At 40.1% G+C, this 22,259-nt stretch overlaps 1 protein-coding gene across 1 annotated transcript; it reads left to right on the forward strand.

Moving 5' to 3' along the window:
* Positions 1-14,077: 14,077 nt before the first annotated feature.
* On the forward strand, positions 14,078-18,994 carry LOC136872235 (uncharacterized). Its single transcript, XM_068227379.1, has 2 exons — positions 14,078-14,218; positions 18,291-18,994. The coding sequence occupies exons 1-2, from the start codon at positions 14,086-14,088 to the stop codon at positions 18,992-18,994; spliced, it is 837 nt and encodes a 278-aa protein (XP_068083480.1). The 5' UTR covers positions 14,078-14,085.
* The last annotated feature ends 3,265 nt before the right edge of the window (positions 18,995-22,259 follow it).

Consider the following 22,259-nt stretch of genomic DNA (forward strand, 5'->3'; position numbering starts at 1 on the left):
TTTAGAATCTCCTTTAAAAATAAAGAAACACGTATTTTTTTGTTTTCGGAAAATCCCGATAGGAAGGGTGGAAGAGGGTGAAAAAAGGGTTGAATGCCTTTAATGAGGCTACTTATATTTCAGAACCTGAAGATATTTCAGACCTGAAAATTGGTATTGGGGATCCACTTTAAAAATAAGAAAACACGTATTTTTTCGTTCTTGGAAAATCCAAATAATCGGGGGGGGGGGGGTGAAAAGGGGGGTGAATTTTTAAAATGAGTGTGTTTATATCTTAAAACTTTAAAAGTTTACAGATGTAAAAATTGGTATTTAGAATCTGCTTTAAAAAGAAAGGAACACTAATTTTTTTTTTCGGAAAATCCCGATAGGAAGGGTAGAAGAGGGTGAAAAAAGGGTTGAATGCCTTTAATGAGGATACTTAAATCTCAGAAACTGAAGATATTACAGACCTGAAAATTGGTATTTGGGATCTCCTTTCAAAATAAAGAAACTTTTTTTTTTTTTGCTTTTGGAAAATCCAATTAATGGGGGATGACAAGGGGGGGGGTTAATTTTTATACAGTACATCTCAAAAACTTAACATGTTACAGAAGTGAAAAATGGTATTTTTATCTCTGTTAAAAATAAAGAAACGTGTATTTTTAGCTTTCGGAAATACCACATGGGTGGAGAGGGGGGGTAAAAGGGACTGAAAATGGTGTTGAATTATTTTAATTAGACTACTGTTATCTCAAAAATGAAGTTGTTACAGACGTGAAATTTGATATTTGGAATCTGCTTTAAAAGTAAAGAAACACCTATTGTCGGAAAATCCAATGAATGCGGGGGGTGAAATAATTTAAAATTAATTATCTCAAAACTAAAGGTAATAGACGTGAACATTGGTGTTTGGAATCTCCTTTAAACATAAAGAAACACGCCTTCTTTTAGTTCTTTTGGGGGGGGGGGGGTAAATAAACTTAACGGCGGTGGGGTGTAAACGGAGGTGAGACCAATTGATTTTACTGTTCATAATGTATTTATAAGGAGCCTCCGTTGCTCAGGCGGCATCGCGCCGACCTCTCAAAGCTGGGTTCCCTGGTTGAAATCCTGGTCTCTACATGTGACATTCGTACTGGACAAAACGGAGGCGGGACAGGTTTTTCCTGTCACCATTCATTCCAGCAACACTGTCCAATATCATTTCATTTCATTTGTCATTCATTAATCATTGACCCTGAGGAGTGCGACAGGTTTCGGCAGCCGGCACAATTCCTGTTGTCGTCGCTAGATGGGGGGCTTTATTCATTCCTTTCCTGACCCTGAGGAATGACTGGAAACAGGCTGTAGATTTTCGATGTACTTATTCTGATCATAAACCGATCATTATTAATGTTTCCTGGGTTCGTTTTCAAGAGCCATCTTTTCCTTCGGAGAACGTTCTTACATTACAGTAGATTCTCCTGGCATATAAATAAAAATTTAAATACATTTGAAATAAACGATAGGAATGAGATTGACCGTCCTATTTTTCACCTCTATAATAAGGTCAATAATGCACGAAAGTATGTCATTCGTATCGCCAGAAATCCCGCACACTTGCCTACGCGCGACAATGGTGCTGGTCATATTCTCAACAATGACAATGGCAGCACACGTAATTTACCGCCAAGTAGCGGTCTTAATAATAATAATAATAATAATAATAATAATAATAATAATAATAATAATAATAATAATAATTGTACCGGGCGGTACACCTCTACACCGTTTATTTAAAAGTTGCGCCAGTTGAAACTCCTCTTCTGGAGGAAGGTTGAACTTTATCTATTCTATTAATTCTCTACTTTCTCAGAAGATGTCACCACGTGGAAAATTTTGAGTTTTTGAACTGTGTCACTTTTGATGTGTTTTTGTTTCGCTTGAAGTAAGAAGTGTGAACTTTCTCTTCTAGAGGACACTACTGAAGAATTACAATAGTGCAACCTAGTGCGAAATCAAAGAACTATTTTGTTGGAGAAATTTTTATTTCAAGAGTTTGTTCTTTGTTAAATTTTTTTTCTGTCATGGTTTAAGTTGGCTGTATACCCCTCTTTCTCCCCTTATTTTGGATCTAGCCAATCCCGAATTTCTTTAATTAATTTTCCACCAATAATGTGTTTCTTCTTCCTCTATGTAGGGGTTTCTTTTCCCTAGCCAATAAAAACTTTGAGGGAGGGTGTTTTATTTCCCCTAACGCCTAGAATCTTCCGCGAGAGGATATAAACTGCTGATTTTGGGGTCTCCGGGCCACTTCTGTTCCATCTTTCAGTGTATTAAGTACATAGCAGGAGGCGGGAAGCGCCTCTTTCTTCTTCAGCCGTTCAACACCAGGTAATGGCCTATTAATAACTTCTTTTCTTGCTAGGTCGGCAGTTTAACACTCGCGGCGGGTTCGAAGCATTTCCATCATGTAACCTTTTCCTAAAATGTAATTCCTCTTTTCATCTTTTTCTTGTAAAGCTACATATTGGGATAGAGAGTGCTAACCCTCTCGAGCTCCCACTCACATTTGTTTTGAGGTGAACTTATTTTCTCAAACTATTCTTCGTTTATGTAATGTAAAGTGTTCTTCTCTAAGTCACCTCTGTAGTATGGGATTAGCCCTTGCGTTAGCGGCCCAGAGCCAGATTAGGTTTTAAAAAAAAACAAAGTGTATTAGGAGTGCAAGATCGCCTCCTCTCAAATTGTTATTTTAGAGGTCATGTAATCAACCTTCTTTTCATGTAATAGACCTCTGTAGGTTGGGTATTTTACCCCTGTGAATACGTCCTTAGAGGACAGCTTGAAGGTAGAGTTTGGTGTGGCCTTTGAGAGGCTTAAATTTTAAGAGCGGATCGCTCTTTTGAAAATGGAGTGTCATATGCCTCGTGGAGGCTTTTCTGTGTAATTCGGAGCCAGGGGCTCCTAGGGATGAATGGGGTTTTCTGCCCCTCTGTTAAAACTTGTGTTTGTGGTAAAACTGAGCTGATCGCAGAAGTCAGGGCGTGAAGCCCAAAACCTGTAAATATTGTATCTCCCCTTGTTTTGCTACATTGTACCTGCCATGTCTGTTATTGCTTTGTTTTTGAAAAGAAAATATAACCTAGTTAAATTTTAAATTACTTTTACATTAACTTTGATTCCGTAGTTTGAAACCCATTCACGCCCGCACCTTCTTACGCCTCTACCTACCGCTAAAACACGGTAACAATAATAATAATAATAATAATAATAATAATAATAATAATAATAATAATAATAATAATAATAATAATAATAATGTTCTGGACCGTCGTCAAATGTGCGGACCGTGCTGGAAACGGGTCCTGGACGGGTAATGACTACGAATGCAGTCCGACCGCGGGTTCAGTAGCGCCAAGGCACCCAAGACGACACCTCCCCGGATCTGCTGAAGGATTTGATATATATATATATATCAAAAATGCTTATAGGAAAAGATGGCAAAGATTTAGGGACCCAACTGGCCGGGTGGAATACCTGGACCTAGCCCGGGAAGTACGAAATCGATTGCTGGAAAGAAAGATTGAAGGATGGGAGGAAACCTGCCGTAATCTATTAGAAAACGAGTCAGATCGCGAATTTTGGCAGATTCTCTCAGAGAACGAGTCAAATCGCGAATTTCGGCGGATTATATATAAAACAATAAGCATTCAATTATAAATTTCAGTATAATACCGTAGCGAAGCACGGGTATCTTGCTAGTCCATTAATAAACTGTAATTGTACATTCTTAACTTGTTGATATACAACTGTGTTCCTGTTATACTTGTTATTTCTTGATCTTGAAAAGAAAATATAACCTTTGTTAAAGTTTTAAATTAACTTTAATTTCGTAAGTTGAGACCTATTCATCCCAGCACCTTCTTTCACCTCTAACTACCATGGATAACTCCGTAACAATTTCTAACAGGAATAAAGCTCCTAAATGACCCACTTTAGCATGCTTTTCAATTTGGTTAGCTTTTTTTTCTTTTTGGTCAAGTTCAGATACCGTATTTTTTTTTCTGATTTCATTACCCGTATCCTACTTCTCAATTTACAGATGCTTTTCTGTAATCTGGTATTTCACTTTCTCATCCGTGTTTTTTTTTTTTTTTTTTTTTTAAACAGAGATACTCGTAGACTTTCTTTGGTATAGAAACGAGACTTGTACTCCTTTTTCGTTTGTGGCTGATGTATGAAGATATGATATGTTCATCGTTATCTGAATCGGAACTTTTACTAAATTTTGAAGAACCGGGCGAGTTGGCCGTGCGGTTAGGGGCGCGCGGCTGTGAGCTTGCATCGGGGAGATAGTGGATTTGAATCCCACTGTCGGCAGCCCTGAAGATGGTTTTCCGTGGTTTCCCATTTTCACACCAGGCAAATGCTGGGGCTGTACCTTAATTAAGGCCACGGCCGCTTCCTTCCCACTCCTAGGCTTTTCCTATCCCATCGTCGCCATAAGACTTATCTGTGTCGGAGCGACGTAAAGCCACTAGCAAAAAAAAAAAAAAAAAAATTGATGGCAATACATCATTTTTGGGAGCTGGACACTTCCTGCGTTTGACATTTTCCTGTTTGTGAACAGGATACACAATGAAAACAGAAGGAAGTTTGATTGATATGCTTACACTGAAATTTGTTTTATGAGAATTGCTAGGTACCTAAAATAAAAAAATCCTACTATATCACCTTGCCTAGAAATACTTTGCTTCCATTTCTCCCTTAAACCGCACTCGGAAGGGAAACTATGGAACGTCAATTTTCATGCTTTTTTAGTGTCATCCGAAATACATAGAGAGGTACACAACAGTGCACCTTCTTCTCAACCTCACAGACACTCACCGACAGAAACAAGATTCACAATAAATTGCACAAAATCAACATAGCATTACAATTACTCAGCATATCACAATGTTAAAGTCTGCCAAGAACAGAACGGAAACCTGACGTCTAGCGGCCAAACCGTGAACACGGTCGGGCCGCTTTTTCAGCGACAAACTAGTAGCTATTTCCCGGCCTTGTATATCTCGTAGGCAAAGCCTGTAGTCAGTATTTTCTCTTTCAAGCTCTTGAAAGGTATGTCTTTTTGAATGGAAATACAGTAGTTGAGTAATCCAAATTATAAAACTGTACCTAAAATAAACATAAAAAATTAATGGGGATAGCGCAAACCTGCAACCTTATGGAGAAACCGTCCCTGATGAAGTCTAGATAACACATCACTCGAAGATTCTTCAACTGACTCGTCTTTATTTTATTTAGTTTTTATTTATTCGGTAAAAGTACCGAAGTTGTCTGCAGAAACCGACGTCACTAGGTTACTTCACGAGGCGTACTGTCTGGTGTCTGACTCTCTCCGTCTGAAGTTCTGAACTCGTCACATCGCAAATATTTCACCTGCTCGTGTCATCCATTGTTCACAAAGCCATGTGTTGTTGGTCACTCAACTTGCGGCTTAAGTGTACCCTTTCTCCACAGGTCCACACTTTCTCTCACTCAACTCTTTGGCGGTAAAGGTAAGGGTAAAATCCCTTCCAAAAGACTGCACAGAGGTCTTATAATACCCTTTTTATCTTTTTCTAGTGACGTATGGGAATTACCTGAGAACTACGATGTCTTAATAATTGCAGAATATAACACAGACTGAAGGTTAAATGCCAGGTCAAGCTCACAGTAATATTAGTGTATTAATGGAAGCATCAACATGTTTTTGGCAAATACGTACCGTAGTTCAAATTAAAAACAAAACTATGAGCCACTTAGAATCTTCATTTACATGGTTGCCACTTATTAATCACAAGTTCTATACTTCTGCATTTGGCGTAGGGGTGGTGAATATTCCCCACTCTGCGCACACCCCTGCCTCCCGGTGTCCGGACTGATCGGAATTGAAAATAAATACCCCTTTGTATTTCATGGGACAGGACGTTAAAACTAGTCTACGTTTATACCCATTTCTGTCGTAGTGTTCTGTATGTCTGCGTGTATATCGCAACAGTGAAAATCGAAAGCATCGGGATGAAAAGGCAGGTTTTCACCAAGAAGAAATGTCATCATTGTGGGTACCCGGGTGTTTATATAAGAAAACAAATCTTCATTGTCGAGGCTGTAAATAAAGGTTGCAGCTCTCTGCACGTGATTACGAGGGTACTTAGGGGTTGTAGTAAGGATGCATAGGAGAGGGCGTATAAGTCACTGGTAAGACCTCAATTAAGGTATGGTTCTAGTGCATGGGACCCTCACCAATCCAAAGAAAAGCAGCACGATTTGCTTTGGGTTATAACCGACAAAAGTGTAGCGTTACGACAATGTTGTAATCTTTGGGTTGGAAAGACTTAGGAGTTAGGAGATGAGCTGCTCGGTTAAGCGGTATGTTCAATCAATCAATCAATCAATCAATCAATCAATCAATCAATCAATCAATCAATCAATCAATCAATCAATCAATCAATCAATCAATCAATCAATCAATCACCACTGATCTGCATTTAGGGCAGTCGACCAGGTAGATTCTCTATATGTTCCTTACCTAGTCTTTTCTTAAATAATTGCAAAGAATTTGGAAATTTATTGAACACCTCCCTTGGTAAATTATTCCAATGCGTAACTCCTTTTCCTATAAAGGAATATTTGCCCCAATTTGTCTTCTTGAATTCCAGCGTTATCTTCATATTGTAATTGTTCTTACTTTTAAAAACACCACGCAAACTTATTCGTATACTAATATCATTCTATGCCAACTCTCCACTGACCACTTAGTAGAGCAGCTCGTCTCCTTTCTCCCAAGTCTTCCCAGCCCAAACTTTGCAAAATTTTCGTAACGCTACTCTTTTGTCAGAAATCACCCGGAGCAAATCGAGCTGCTTTTCTTTGGATTTTTTCCAGTTCTCGAATCAAGTAATCCTGGTGAGGGTCCCATACACTGGAACCAAATCTAGCTGGGGTCTTATGAGTGACTTGCAACCTTTCTTAACAACCTCGTTAATGTTATTATCGCAATTAAGATCCTTCGTTAAATTAACACTTAGGTACTTACAATGATCACGATGAGTTACTTTCATCCTTTCAACAGAGTAATTAAATCTGAGAGGATTTTTCCTATTTGTGAAACTCACAACCCCATTAGCTGCTGTCCACCTCACAACATTACCGAGGTCTTTTTGCAGTTGCTCACAATCTTGTAACTTATGTATTACTCTATATAGAATAACATCAACCGCAAAATGCCTTATGTCGGATTCCAGTTCTTTACTCATATCATTTATGTAAGAAAACATAAAGGTCCAATAATACTGCCTTGAGGAATTCCGCTCTTAATGATTACAGAACCAGATAATGCTTCAGTAGTGGTGATTAGGAGGAGGGGGGGGGGCGAGTTCCACTTTGTGGAGAAAAAATACATTCTTATTCTATTTTAGCCGCCTGAAACAAGGAATTATAAAAAAAATGTGCACACCCTGTTGTCTTTTCAGCTAATCGTTTCCTTTAATTTCTTTAATTAAGAAAAACACTTAGCGGAAATCCGCAGAAAATGTCGTTCGTGGCGGCTAATCGAATTGTACAACGCTACAGCAAGTCGTGGAGACCCGCGGAGCATTGTGTAGCATATTCCGCGACAAAGAGTAGCAGGGGTATATTTTAGCCAAGGTTACCCGCTCGCCGCGCGCATTCTTAATTCTGGCTGTCTCAATCAGTCAATGCGTTTGTTCAGTTCTATTTTGTGTCTGTTACTTTGTTCGTGAGTCAAATACTAAATGACTCTTACATTTTATAATCACGTCGTACTTCTATCTAATTGTAATACTTGCATAATTATTGTTCCTTTGGTGAAAGTCTTACTGCATAGTACTACTATTACCGCACATAAGTTGGTAGACTGTCAACCTTTATGTCTCTATAGAAATTCGCTCAGAGTGCGGCAAAAATTTACACTTTTATGGATTTTTTCAATTTTGATGTCTACACCCCCCTCCCCCCCCCCCTCCGCGCTGTATCACCCAGACCCGGGTATTTTTTGTTGTCTATACATTTTTGTGCCCCCGCACTTTTTATTACCAATCACCGCTACTGTGCTTCACCTACTCTAAATCTCTGAATTTCGAACTGTCAGTGGAGAGATGGCGTGGGATGACATTATTAGACGAGCTTCAGTGCACCTCCTGGGCAGCGACCCTTAATTAAGGTCTAGATGACGATTGATTAATTGATAAATGAGTCCATTTTGAGCTACCTTATTATAAAATCTTAAAACTGATTGGTTTATTGTTTTCCAAAGAGGTGTTTATTCAATTTGAACTCCATTGAACTATATAACAAACTTACCAGTCGTTTGGCAGTTGTTGAAATATCAAGACGTCGGTGGCAAGTGAAATGACGCTGGCGGATATTGTATAGTCATGATCAGAAGAATTTCGGGTGGAAGGAGAAAACAGGTAACGTTTGGACGTAGACTTTAACGTACTCACACAGACGCACACGAGATGCTGTCAGTTGATACAATTATATTTTCACACATATACACAAATTAACACACACATAAACTTAATCACAGTATCAAAAAAACAAAAAACACTTCACTTGTAGAATATCAACAAAGCCGCCGTCTTTAAACAGTTGACAACTGACACCGAATCCCACCGAGGTTACACTTGGAAACACAGTTGAATACAGATGACTACAGATTAATTCAACATGGAGACTGCCCTAACTCGGCATGTCAGCCACGTGCTACTAAACAATAACTTCCAAACCACAACTTCAGTAACTTAACAGTAACTAACTCCACAACTCACTCGTTGCCGTCAAGATCGCCTCCTTATATGTGCCTGGCCAGGCGTCTAGAAAATACATTACAAAAAAAACCTACCTTCTTGAATATTCCAGAGTGTCTAACACATAGAAATAGTGTACAGAATATTCTCAATCATTCTAGTATCTATACCATTCTGGAAGTTACAATGTGTTTCACAATTATGGATTACAAATTATACAGGTAAGAATAAATTACATAATATTAATTTACAGGTATTTATATTAACGAAACTGATATCAATGTCTATGTACAACATATGTTCCATGGCATAACCTCACACATAATACAATAATTCGACTACGTAAATAATAGTAATACTAATACTAAATGGATGTAACACTTCACAGCTATACATACAAGAAATAATAATCATCACGATCGTAAAATAATAATAACAATAATCACGATCGCAAAATAATAATTGTACCGGGAGGTACACCTCTACTCCGCTTATTCAAAATTAGCGCCTTAATAAACTCCTCTATCGATCAAAAAATGAAACTGATAACACATTAAGTAGGAACTTTAATCGGAAGATGTCACTACTATAATACTAAGTAACTGTGTTATTGTGAAGTTTCCTAAACTGATTGAATTTCTCCTTGTTTTGTTTTGCTATACATCAAGAAGTTTGGACATTTTTCCACAGATGTCACTACCAAAAAACTCCGATCATGCACTCTGGTGCAAGGTGGAAGAACTTATAACTTAAGGAAGTTTCGTATTCCTAGGTTTTCCATAACTGAATCTATGTTCATTTATTTTTGGGTTGGCAACACTTCTCTTTCTGGTCGCCAGTTTTGTATCTGGCCAATCAGGAATTTTTGTAATTAATTTTCAACCAATCCCGAATTTCTTGTTCACTTTGAATTGACCAATAAAAATTGAGAGGGTGTGTCCGGATTAATCCTGATTTCTCTCGAACTTTCCCTGAGGGTATATAAATTGCGGCTTTTCTGGCTATCTTGTCAATTGATCGCCGTCTTTCTAGGTGTGTGTGTTAAGGCAGGAGGCGGGGCGCCTCTTTCTTCGGCCGGCAGAACATCTACAAGGTAATGGCCATATAAATTATCTTTTCTGTAGCTACCTCCGCAGCTTTATCCGAGGGGAAGGTCCGAACCTTTAATTATGTAACAAACTTTTCTAAAATCTCTATCTTCTTTCGGCTAATGTAAACATTTCTAAAGTTTTAACTGTACATTGGGGATAGAGAGTGAGTTACTCTCTCGAGCTCCCCTTCATCTGGGTTTGAGGTGACTCCGTTTTCGCAACATTTCTTTCCTGTAATGAATTACAGTTATTTCCATGCGAGCCATCTCGGTAGTTTGGGACTACCCCCAGTTTCATCGGCCGAGAGCCCTGTAGGTTTTAATTTTTCATTATCTGGGAGCGCTGTGTACGCCTCCGTTCAGTTTGGGTCCGGGCCATTTATTTAATCTGTTCTTTTTCGCAAAGTCCCTGTAGGTTGGGTACTAGATACCTCTGTGTAATACTATTCCTATTTGTAATTCGTGCCTTGAGAGGCCAGAGAATGTTAGATTTTGATGTAATTTTGCCTCGTGTAGGCTGGAAGAAACTGAGAGCCTGTTAGCTCTTTTCAAGGTTTTGTAATTAATGAAGAGTGCCTCTGGAAGACTAGATATTGTAATTCAGGGAGCAAGTGCTCTTGACTTAGAGGTTTTCTGCCCTTGACTAAGTTGTTCCTCATTTTGAATTTAAAAGTTTTGTAAAACTGAGCTCGTTGCTCAGAACTGTAGACTAAAGGCTTGAAGCCCCAAATCTGTAAATATTCAATCATCTTGGATTTTTCCAAGTCTTGTTTCAAGATTGCTAATTGTACCTGTCATGTTGTTATTTGTTAATTTTTGAATTTCTAAAGAAATATAATCTTTGTTAAAGTTTTAATTCAATTCTTGATGTTATAGTTAGACCCATTCAAGCCCGCACCTTCTTTTACCTCTCTCTGCGTTCCACAAATACCCCGGAACAATAATAATTATTATTCGAGCTCGATATTATTATCGCACTTGCGTCAACTTTGACCAACCTTGAGGACGGAGGAGAAACAAACAAGGCAAAGACACAATCATGTGTTCGTCTTCCAAGAGTTGTGGCTTATGGCGTTACGCACTCAGAAATCACTCCAACTCTATTTTCTCGGGAACTGAGGGAGTGCGTAAGCAGGCAGTGGGAGGTTCTGAGGGCTGTACAGATTACCTTGATTGAAATAAAATTTCTGGCCACGAGATTTTAATAAACATCAGTATACTTTGACTTCTGCAATGGATCCTAAACGAAAGTGCAAGTTCAATAATAAACTGTTGTGTGTCTAGGGTGATGTACAGTTTTTCCCGTGGCACATAACTGGAGGTCAGGTATTACAGATCATTTATGGGCTCAAAAACAAAACAGTTGCTCAATCTGCTTTAATTTCCGAAAACTTACAAACTTGTTTTATACCCCGTTAAACACGACAGCAAATGTTACGATTTACCAGCGAGTGAGGGTAAGTTTTCTTTCTACACTGTGCAAGAACAAGTATACCGTAGTTTTATTTCGCTGAGTTGTAGGACGGAAATCGTTCGAGAACTTTTTCCCAGAAAGAAACTCTTGGGAGTTAAATTATTTGTTTTATTTTAAGTAGCAAGTATGACTTTTAACCACGTTTATCATCATATCATTGCCTGCTGTCCATCTCGCAACATTGTCGAGGTCTGTTTGCAGTTACTCATAGCGGGCGAGTTGGCCGTGCGGTTAGGGGCGCGCGGCTGTGAGCTTGCATCCGGGAGATAGTGGGTTCGAACCCCACTGTCGGCAACCCTGAAAGTGGTTTTCTCTTGGTTTCCCATTTTCACCCCAGGCAAATGCTGGGGCTGCACCTTAATAAAGGTCACGGCCGCTTCCTTCTCACTCCTAGGCCTTTCCTATCCCATCGTCGCCATAAAACCTACCTGTGTCGGTGAGACGTAAAGCAAATAGCAGTTACTCACAATCTTATAACTTATTTATTATGAATGTATTTCTTGCCGACTCAGTAGATCGATGAAATGATATGGCTTTTAGTGCCGGGAGTGTCCGAGGACAAGTTCGGCTCGCCAGATGCAGGTCTTTTGATTTGACTCCCGTAGACGACCTGCGCATCGCGATGAGGATGAAATGATGATGAAGACGACACATACACCCAGCCCCCGTGCCAGCGAAATTAACCAATTAAGGTTAAAATTCCCGACCCTGCCGGGAATCGAACCCGGGACCCCTGTGACCAAAGGCCAGCACGCTAACCATTTAGCCATGGAGTCGGACAGTAGATTGATATTTACAAGCTATTATACGTTACTCGCAGTAAGAATGTCACAAAATAATATCATCATATATTGTATCCTTTCTGGTGAGTTTTCTTAGTGCCGAGTGATTCCAGTGTGCTTCGAAGAGGTGCTTGCACGCGATGCACTAACTGGCTCACTTTGCTGTTGGCTGTGCCTTTGAAATAACCACAGCATCCTTCATCTACTCTAAACCGTTTGAGATATTCATGTCTAGACCTACCCCAACTGTTTTTACTGCCTATACTTTCCTCAAAAACTAACTGAAGAATTTTTGGATGTCTCAAGATGTTAAGATGTGCCCTGTCATTCTGCCTTGTCCTCTGGTCAAATTTTGCCAAACCATTCTCCTCTCACCAACTTCATTCAGTATCGCTTTATTTGTGATCCGTTCTAGCATTGACATCTTCAGTATTCTTTCGTAACATAATTATTTCTAAAGCTTCTATTCTCGGTAATATTATTGGCTTTATGTCTCACTGTTTTCGGAGACGCCGAGGTGGCGGAACTTAGTCCCGCAGGAGTTCTTTTACGTGCCAGTAAATCCACCAACATGAGGCTGGCGTATTTGAGCACCTTCAAATACCACCAGACTGAGGGAGGATCTAACATGCCAAGTTGGTGTCAGAAGGCCAGCGCCTCAACTGTCTGAGCCACTCAGCCTGGTGGATCGGTTTGCCACACTACAAACACATCAACTCACTACTGGTTTCAATGTCCTCGCTTACACCGTCGGACTCTCCCAGTCACCACCTACAGTACACCCCTTTCACTGTCACCGTCTTCTAATTTCTGCATTTTTTCTGACAGTCTTAATCCGGAATTATTCACTTTAAACATCACACAGATACAGTATAATTGTCATAAGCCAGATTGACACAAGTATTCGAGGTCAGCACATTAACAATACGCACTGGTTTATGAGGTAAACACGTTCGGGTTTCTGTATTTGTTTGTGTGGTCAGAATGTCTCTTGCAACCTAATTTACAGGGATGATCCAAAATTCCAATGGTCAAAATAAGAAAGGCTCGCCTCTCTAGTGCAGAGGCCCGGATTCAATTCCCGGCTCTGCCACGAAATATGAAAAGTAGTAGGAAGGCCGGAACGTGGTCCACTCAGCCTCGGGAGGTCAACTGAGTAGAGGGGGTTTCGATTCCCTCCTCAGCGATCTTCGAAATGATTTTCCACTTCTCCTCCAGGCAAATGCCAAGATGGTACCTAACTTAAGGCCACGGCCGCTTCCTTTCTTATTCCTTACCCATCCCCGGCCCGCCGCCCGACAAGGCCCCTGTTCAGCATAGCTGGTGACGCCACCTGGGCGAGATACTGGTCCTCCACCTCCCGAGTTATTTTTCTGATCAAATGACTCACGCTCCAGGACACTACCCTCTAGGTGGTAGACGTGGGATCCGTCGCAGAGTCCGAAAAAAAAAAAAAAACTCTGTACGGTAAACTAATTTAATAATAAATAAAAGAAAAGAAAGGTAGCCTATATAATTATATATCTTACGTCGGTTTCTCATACCCCACTGCGGTGTTCCGGGATTAAGAATTAACGAAACCAAACAAAAATCAGTGTAATCTATCATAATTTCATACTTAGGCCTACCATCCTCTTTCACTTCTGCACTTACTGTTTCCAACACCTCTGTTACTGTGGAACTAGTCTTCTCTGTCCCCTACGCAAGGTGGTGATGAAAACATCACTACCCATTCACATCTGCATTCAACCGGCTCCGACAGCCAGCGAGCAAAGAAGCAGGTTTCCTACTAATTCTAGCTAATGATGCCAGCGCCAGCATATCAGACGCAGGTTGAGCGATTGCTGGGTAAGGAGTGCGAGGGACAAGTGTGACTGGCGCGCATGCGCCAGGTCTCACAAGGCTTGTAGCCGCGCCGACCAGCTTACTTGCTGCTTGTCGGCACAGAGAGAGAGGAAAATGGACAGCGAAGTTTTAATCGCTGCTGTGTACAATAAACCTTCCATATGGAACAGAAAAGACAAATACCATAGCAACAGAAATGTGGTGGAGAAGTGCTGGAAAGATATAAGTGCCGACATGGAAGAAGATGGTAAGTACAAAATAATACGGTAATGTTTAATGAAAATAATGTTGTGACTGATTGACGAGCTTGAACACAACGATTGCTGGTCTCACCAATCAGTGGCGTATACTGAGAGCTACCAAGGGTATCAGTGCAGCCCATACCTGAATTGAGGACGATGGAAGTCTAAAGCACATTATAATGTAAGCATTTGACACATTGTTCCATTTACAAAACTTGAAAGCAGCGAGAAAAAGAAAAGTCGCACGTATTTCTGAGACTGATATTGCAGCCCAGACCGTCGTCCCTCTCCCCTCGACCCACCTCACGAGGCTTGCTAACGAATGTCCGATAGGTGTTGGGTCCGGGGTGATAGCTGTGCTAGGCTTCGTTCCGTCAGATCGCCACTGATAACTATCAACCATGCGTCACTCATCTTATGTGCTTCCTCACCTCATACTTCTGACTTAATTGTATAGATAACTGAGCGCTGATATTTCACTCCCGTTTACTTCTACATCCTTGAAGGATGCCACTGCAGGGCTGCTGTTATAGGAGTAGATATACCGTAGCTTTCTCCTTATAGGTAGATGTGCTAAAATGAAATGCATTCTTTCAAGTTTAGTGTTCTCTTTTGTTGGTTGGAATCGAACCCGTGATCATGGGTCGGACACCACCATTGATCTCCCGAGGAAGTTAATTAACCAGTAAACGATGGCCACGACCGCTGTAAAATTCAACGTTTTTATTTAATGTAATAATAATAATGCATGGCATCTGTATACGCTTGGTGGTGACCTAACGAGGATAAAATGAATGGCGAAGACGTCTTAAAAACCCAGTCCCCAAGCCAGAGAAATTGACAGTATGAGGGGGTTGATTCTGAAAATTAAACCGGGACCATCGGACCAAAGGCAAGCATTCTATCCATTTAGCCACAAAGCAGGACTTTAATTTGCTAAACCTTAGGCCACCATCACCACTGATCAGGTGTTGAGTAATGGCAGTGGCAGAGGCCAGGGCAGTAGCTTGTGAAGCAGCTTTGATAACACAGCAGGCTACTCCAGTGGCAATTGGCTGCAGCTCAACTATCGAAGAAGGGGTAACCTAAGTCGAGTGGTAGCCCACGTCTTGATTCCAGCATACGCCACTGTACAAATTCTCAATACCATTTTATCATCATAGGTTGTTGTGCCTTTCGGAAGGTCCAATCATAGCTGTAACATCTCTTTTTGTCTTGTGCCTCTTTCTTTATATTTACTTATCTTTCCTTTCATTCTCTTCAGCACTTCCTCGTGCGTTATTCTATCTTCCCACCTCACTCCTATTTTTCTCCAAATCCACATCTCGAATGTCTCTACTCTTCTCTGTTCTTCCTTCCTCATCGTGCATGACTACTGCATGTTTCGGCACCGTAAAGACTACAGAGCTATACTACACTCGTAACACTGCACTAGTCACTAACTACTCAGATCTTTCTCTAGCGGATCACAAAACAGTTTTCTTTTTCTTGTAGAAGCTTTCTTTATCTATGGCAGTTCAGGCTTTTACACCAGGTTGCATTTTCATGCAGTATGACTCGTTGGTATGGACATATCAGCGCTCAGACTACATCGCTATCCAGGACAGTCTGAAAGCACTTAAACTTTCCATCTAGACAGGGGCGTAGCCAGGAGAGGGTTACTGGGGGATCAGAACATATGATACAGTATCCCAACCCATTGTTTTTTGTATATCCCCAGAAATCTTATCAATTCCAGCTGCTTTTCTAGTTTACAACTTTTGTAACTTATTGTAAATGTCGTTGTTGTGTTGTGTTTGAGCCATCAGTCCATAGACTGGTTTGATGCAGCTTCCACGCCACCCTATCCTGTGCTAACATTTTCATTTCTACGTAACTACTGCATCCTACATCTGCTTGTCATATTCATACCTTGGTCTACCCCTACCATTCTTACCACCTACACTTCCTTCAAAAACCAACTGAACAAGTCATGGGTGTCTTAAGATATGTCCTATCATTCTATCTCTTCTTCTCGTCAAATTTAGCCAAATCGATCTTCTCTCGCCAGTTCGATTCAATATCTCTTCATTTGTGATTCCATCTATCCATCTCACCTTCAACATTCTTCTGTAACACCACATTTCAAAAGCTTCTATTCTCTTTCTTTCTGAGCTAGTTACCGTCCATGTTTCACTTCCATACAATGCCACGCTCCACACGAAAGTCTTCAAAAACATCTTTCTAATTCCTGTATCAATGTTTGAAGTGAGCAAATTTTATTTCTTAAGACAGCTCTTCCTTGCTTGTGCTAATCTGCATTTTATGTCCTCCTTACTTCTGCCATCGTTAGTTATTTTACTACCCAAGTAACAATATTCATCTACTTCCTTTAAGACTGCATTTCCTAATTTAATATTTCCTGCATCACCTGCCTTCATTCAACTGCACTCCATTACTTTTGTTTTGGTACCAGACAACCTGATGACTTCAGGATCCCTAGAAAAATCTCAAATTCTCATAATTCTCTGAGGGGTACATGCTGGGAGTTTCAAACCTGCATAAGAACACAGTCGGTGATATTTATCCAGAACCTACAAGTTTTATGGGCTTAAAAGTTTCCTTAAAGTCCTGATTTTTAACCCACTCCCCCATATCAAGATCGCAGCACAATCTCCCAAACAAATTAGAAAATTGAAACTTTGCAAAATTATAGCTTTTAGCATGTAACCGACGGAAAATTTACGAGATGTTTAAACATTTTATTTTTTACCCCCGAAAAATATCGAAATATGGAGGCAATTTTAATGACGGTGCAGTCCTTCCTTTCGATGTATTTCGTGGCTAAACGGTAAGTCGTATCACAAAACGGATGGCACAATCTCCGTTCAATTTGGAGTGATCTACAACTTCGGTCCCATGACCTTTTGTCGTATCTCTATCCCGTATACATTAAATTTTTCTCTATTTTTGGATTTACCTGAATTTTGCTCTTTGTACACGTACAATTGGTGGTTTGATTCACTTATAGGAAAGATGGGATCATCAAATTCTACACGAATATTGGCCCATCCAGTAGCCATATGTGAGCCATATTCTATGTTTGAAGCTGTCGCATACGTATCTGAAAAGTAATGCACTGTGTGAAAATCTTACACAAATTTCACCCTAATGAACGTTTCTAAAACATAATGGTTTGTGGTAGACAAGTGCACCTGTCGTTATCATCACAACTCCACAAATCGCACTATACATTGGAAACATCGTCTGCGGACCTCCCTATGCTTTTTCTCGGATAACGCCAATTTACATTCAATTTTAAAATTATTATTAACTTCATGTACAGTAATTTACTTCGATATCCGTATACAATCTGGAATACCGTAGCGAAGCACGGGTACAATTGCTAGTAAAATTATAAGCGCGATATGAATCTTCTACTATTGCTTTCTTGTCAGTATGGGTATAGGCCTATGTGACCCGTTGGGCGGAAAAGAATCCAAAGTCTTCAATGGAAAGTTTACAACAGAGCTGAACTAAAGTGTCTGGAGTATAAAAATTGCATTTCTATATTTTGATTTCTTGCGCTTCCCATGGGTCTTCTTAAAAAAACTGAGTTACGCAGCAGTTCGAGTCTTCGCCACTCGATGTTATAAAAACTTCGCACAATTGGTAAGAAAATTAGTAAAAGCTGTAATTGCGTGTTTCTCAAAATACAGTTTTCTTAATAGCAACAGTCAATAATTAATATGTTCTGAAGTACCGGTATTGCACCTAGAAGCATGAACTCTTTTTTAAAATACCCAGTATCTTATGCCAGTTTTTGAACCACAAAAAAACTGAAAAATCCGTCTTTAGGTTCTTTTCCGCGCAACGGGTCGCAATATTGTCCTTCTAGTAGCTCATCTCATAATACAATACCGTCTCAGCAATGATTTTCCCCACTGTAGATGCTCCCGTTGTATAAGTAAAAGCAAGGGCCTTGAATGACGATCCATTTGCAAGACATTTGAAAACAAAATTGTTAATTTTAATACTTATGTGTTATGTAAATACCGTACCACACCAATTCTAACGTATAACTTGTGTTATTTTCAGAAACAAAACTGAGGAAGAAATGGAAGTATCTAAGAGATCAGTTTGCTGTTGAGCTTGGGAAAATTCCATCCTCGCGTTCAGGTGAAGCAGGCAACACGTACACATCGAAATGGCCATACTTTAATTTGTTGTTATTCCTAAAGGATGTGGTGAGACCTAGACAAGCGAGTGGTAATGTGAGTAAAGTGGCGCCCAGTTCACATGACGCAGCTCTTAGTTTGGATGACTCACAGTTCACTACAGTTACATCACCTCCAACATCGCCCCGGGAAGAGGCGGATGAAAATGAGGACAGCCTACCGCCTCCTGCATGTGAAGAATCTCCTGTTCAAGCGAGGACAAAAAGGCTGAGGCCTACAAACATATACAACGAAGCCCTGTTGGAAATTGAAAGACAGAAGCTTCACTATTTCAAAGAAAAATCAAAGCATAAGCGTCAGAGAGAGAGGGAAAATGAAGATGAACATCTCCATTTCTTTAAAAGTCTACTTCCTCACGTTCGGAAGATTCCCCCGACTAAACTGCTTTCTTTCAGAAATCGGATTCAGGAAGTTGTTGAGCAATATGCATACGAGCAACATTTTTCTTCTGCAAGCACTCCCCAGTCTTCTCTCTCCACCTTAACCGTGGTATCACAAGAAAGTCTACAACCTATCAGTGAATTGTCCTTGGTGGCATTTGACAGTCGTGATCAGAGTATTTAAACTACTCAATGGAGTTATATCATTTCTGTATCATTCTTATGTAAGTTCTTCGTTTACCATTAACAAAGGAAATAAAACACTAGGTCTTCGTTACACGCTTCACTTACTTGGGAGAAATAACAAGCCCCTCTTCCTTAAAATTGGGTTGCTTATGCCAGTTATACCAAGTTTTGGTTTCACGATATTCTGACTTAAAATACGGTATAATTGAAGGTTTCGAAAGATATTCTGGTATTTATACAGTGGAACCTCGATATCTCGAATCACCTCGGGAGCTGAATCAGTTCAATTTTATTTCGAGTTATCGAAATTTCGAGATACCTTCGGAAAAAATCCCTTAGTCTCTTCTGTCTGTTACTGTCAAAGTTTCCTACCTTCACGTTGAAACTTCTCGTCAATACCACGAGCTCGTCAATCGCGCTTCGGAGGTTGCTTTCGTACGTGACCGGTAATTAATTCACACCCGAGAAACAGCGAGGCTTCGCCGATTTTTCGGTCACTAGAAGTTTTTGTTTTTCGGTTCCCGTCATATTAGCTCGCAGCATCACTGTAACTTGTTAACTGTTCCTCACAAACCACACATGACGTACTGCAGAGTTAATGTTGCACAAAATTCAAGTTACAGAGTATTTTTTGCTTCAAGGGAGGAAATGTTTGCTTCGAAAAATTCGTGTAACTGAATTTCGAGTAACAGAGAAATAAATACACGCCAAGAATAGGACAAACGACCGGGAAATTTAAGTTACTTCGAGATATTGAAAATTCGAGTAATGGAGGCTAGAGATATCAAGGTTCGACTGTATATTGAAAACAATCTCTCTCTGACTTTTCTTTTTTCTGCACGGAAGGAACGAGGCTGGAATTTCAGGTTTATTTTTGCGCAGAGTTCCTACCATTGTTAGATTCAATCAGTCACTACTGATCTGCATTTAGGACAGTCGCCCAGGTGGCAGATACCCTATCTGTTATTTTCCTAGCCTTATCTTAAATGATTGCAAAGAAATTGGTAATTTATTGAACATCTCCCTTGGTAAGTTATTCCAATCCCTAACTTCCCTTCCTATAAACGAATATTTGCCCCAATTTGTCCTCTTGAATTCCAACTTTATCTTCATATTGTGATCTTTCCTACTTTTAAAGACACCATCCAAACTTATTCGTCTACTGATGTCCTACCACGCCATCTCTCCACCGACAGCTCGGAACATACCATTTAGTCGAGCAGCTCGTCTCCTTTCTCCCAAGTCTTCCCAGCCCAAACTTTGCAACATTTTTGTAACGCTACTGTTTTGTCGGAAATCGCCCAGAACAAATCGAGCTGCTTTTCTTTGGATTTTTCTCCAGTTCCTGAATCAAGTAATCCTGGTAAGGGTCCAATACACTGGAACCACACTCCGGTTGGGGTCTCACCAGAGACAAATAAGCTCTCTCCTTTACATCCTTACTACAACCCCTAAATACTCTCATAGCCATGTGCAAGAGATCTGTACCTTTTATTTACAATCATATTTATGTGATTACTCCAATGAAGGTCTTTCCTTATATTAATACCTAGGTATTTACAATGATCCCCAAAGGGAACTTTCACCCCATCAATGCAGTAATTAAAACAGAGGACTTTTCCTATTTGTGAAACTCACACCCTGACTTTTATTCCCGTTTATCCCCTACTGTCCATCTCATTTATATCGTATACATTGTTACTGTACCGGCTAAGATCACAGAGATATTAATGAATTTGGAATTTTGTTACAAGTCCGTATCACTACCGAGTCACGAGAAAATGGATAAACAGAATTTAATGAAAATCGGTATGTAAAATCGAAGAATAAGGAACTACAGTCTTCGCTACAAGTAATTTTATAAGACGCACCAATATCACAGAGTCGAAAGAAAACTAAATGTGAAGGCCTAAAATATAGAAAGCTCATAAAATTGATCAACAATAACTTTACATTGATCATTGTTTGTTGTGATGTGTTTTGAGTCTTCTGTTGCTTCATCTAATACTGTACTGCTGTGTACCGAGTATTTTAAAAAATTTGCTTTACTTTGCACCGACACAATAGGTCTTATGGCGACGATGGGATAGGAAAGGGCTAGGAGTGTGAAGGATGCAGCCTTGGACTTAATGAAGGTACACAACAGCATTTGCCTGGTGGGAAAATGGGAAACCATGCAATACCATCTTCAGGGCTGCCGACAATGTGGTTCGAATCCACTATCTCCCGGATGCAAGCTCACAGCTGCACGCCCCTAACCACACGGCCAACTCGCCCGGGCTTACCGAATGTAACAGCCTGCCTGAATATTGGCGGGAAGTAGCAGGGGAGTTAGATAACTTTCTTCTTTAGTGTATCGTTCCTCTGATTCATACATTTTCTGATAGTACTGGTACGTAACATACTGGTTCATCCGGGTTATTCCAGCTCTGAAACTCTTGGACTGTTACATCGGCACTGTGGTACTGTTCGTTAAAAGTGAGAAAATGTGAGGTTTTTCATTTTATCAAGTATTTATATGACAATATTGCTTTTAATCGCTACGTTCCTACTGACGTTTTTGTAATGGTCTACGTTGACTTCACTTAGGAAAACCACAAAGTCAGTCTTTCTGAGGATCCCGTAGCGAAGCACGGGTACATCAGCTAGTTCAAAATAAATTAAACTCAGCTCTCCAGCATACCCACCTGGCTGAGTGGCTCAGACGGTTGAGGTGCTAGCCTTCTGACCCCAACTTGGCAGGTTCGATCCTGTCTCAGTCCGGTCGTATTTGAAGGTGCTCAAATACGTCAGCCTCGTGTCAGATTTACTGGCACATAAACAAACTCTTGTGGGACTAAATTCTGGCACCTCGGCATCTCCAAAAACCGTAAAAGTAGTTAATGGGACGTAAAGCCAATATAATTATTATCTAGCCTACCCTATGACTATGAGTCACGTTCATGACTACTCAAAATTTGTCTGTTTTATATTGGGAAGAACCGCTTGGTATTCTCTCAGTTCGTATGTTGCATCATTGCACAATACTTCAATAACAAAATAACGAGATGATCAGGGTATGTGGACAGTGAGTAAGTGAGCTGACTGATGCAATACCTTAAATAAAAAATGTTTAATCAGAAAACCAGTGGGCTACTGTTCATCTAGGGTAGCCTATACAAAATATGATTTAAAAAAATCCTCTGTTGATAGAAAAATACATTTTCAACGATGACTGACCTAGTTGGCCGTGCAAAGGGACGCGTAGCTATGAGCTTGCATTT

Source organism: Anabrus simplex, chromosome 4 (genome assembly GCF_040414725.1).
Source record: "Anabrus simplex isolate iqAnaSimp1 chromosome 4, ASM4041472v1, whole genome shotgun sequence".
In the NCBI taxonomy this organism is placed as follows: Eukaryota; Metazoa; Arthropoda; class Insecta; order Orthoptera; family Tettigoniidae; genus Anabrus; species Anabrus simplex.

Bases quoted from the DNA above. Each gene is read 5' to 3' on its own strand.
- LOC136872235 (XM_068227379.1), top strand. From the start codon at position 14,086: ATGGACAGCGAAGTTTTAATCGCTGCTGTGTACAATAAACCTTCCATA. The intron at 14,219-18,290 runs GTAAGTACAAAA...TGTTATTTTCAG, and splicing joins TGCCGACATGGAAGAAGATG to AAACAAAACTGAGGAAGAAA.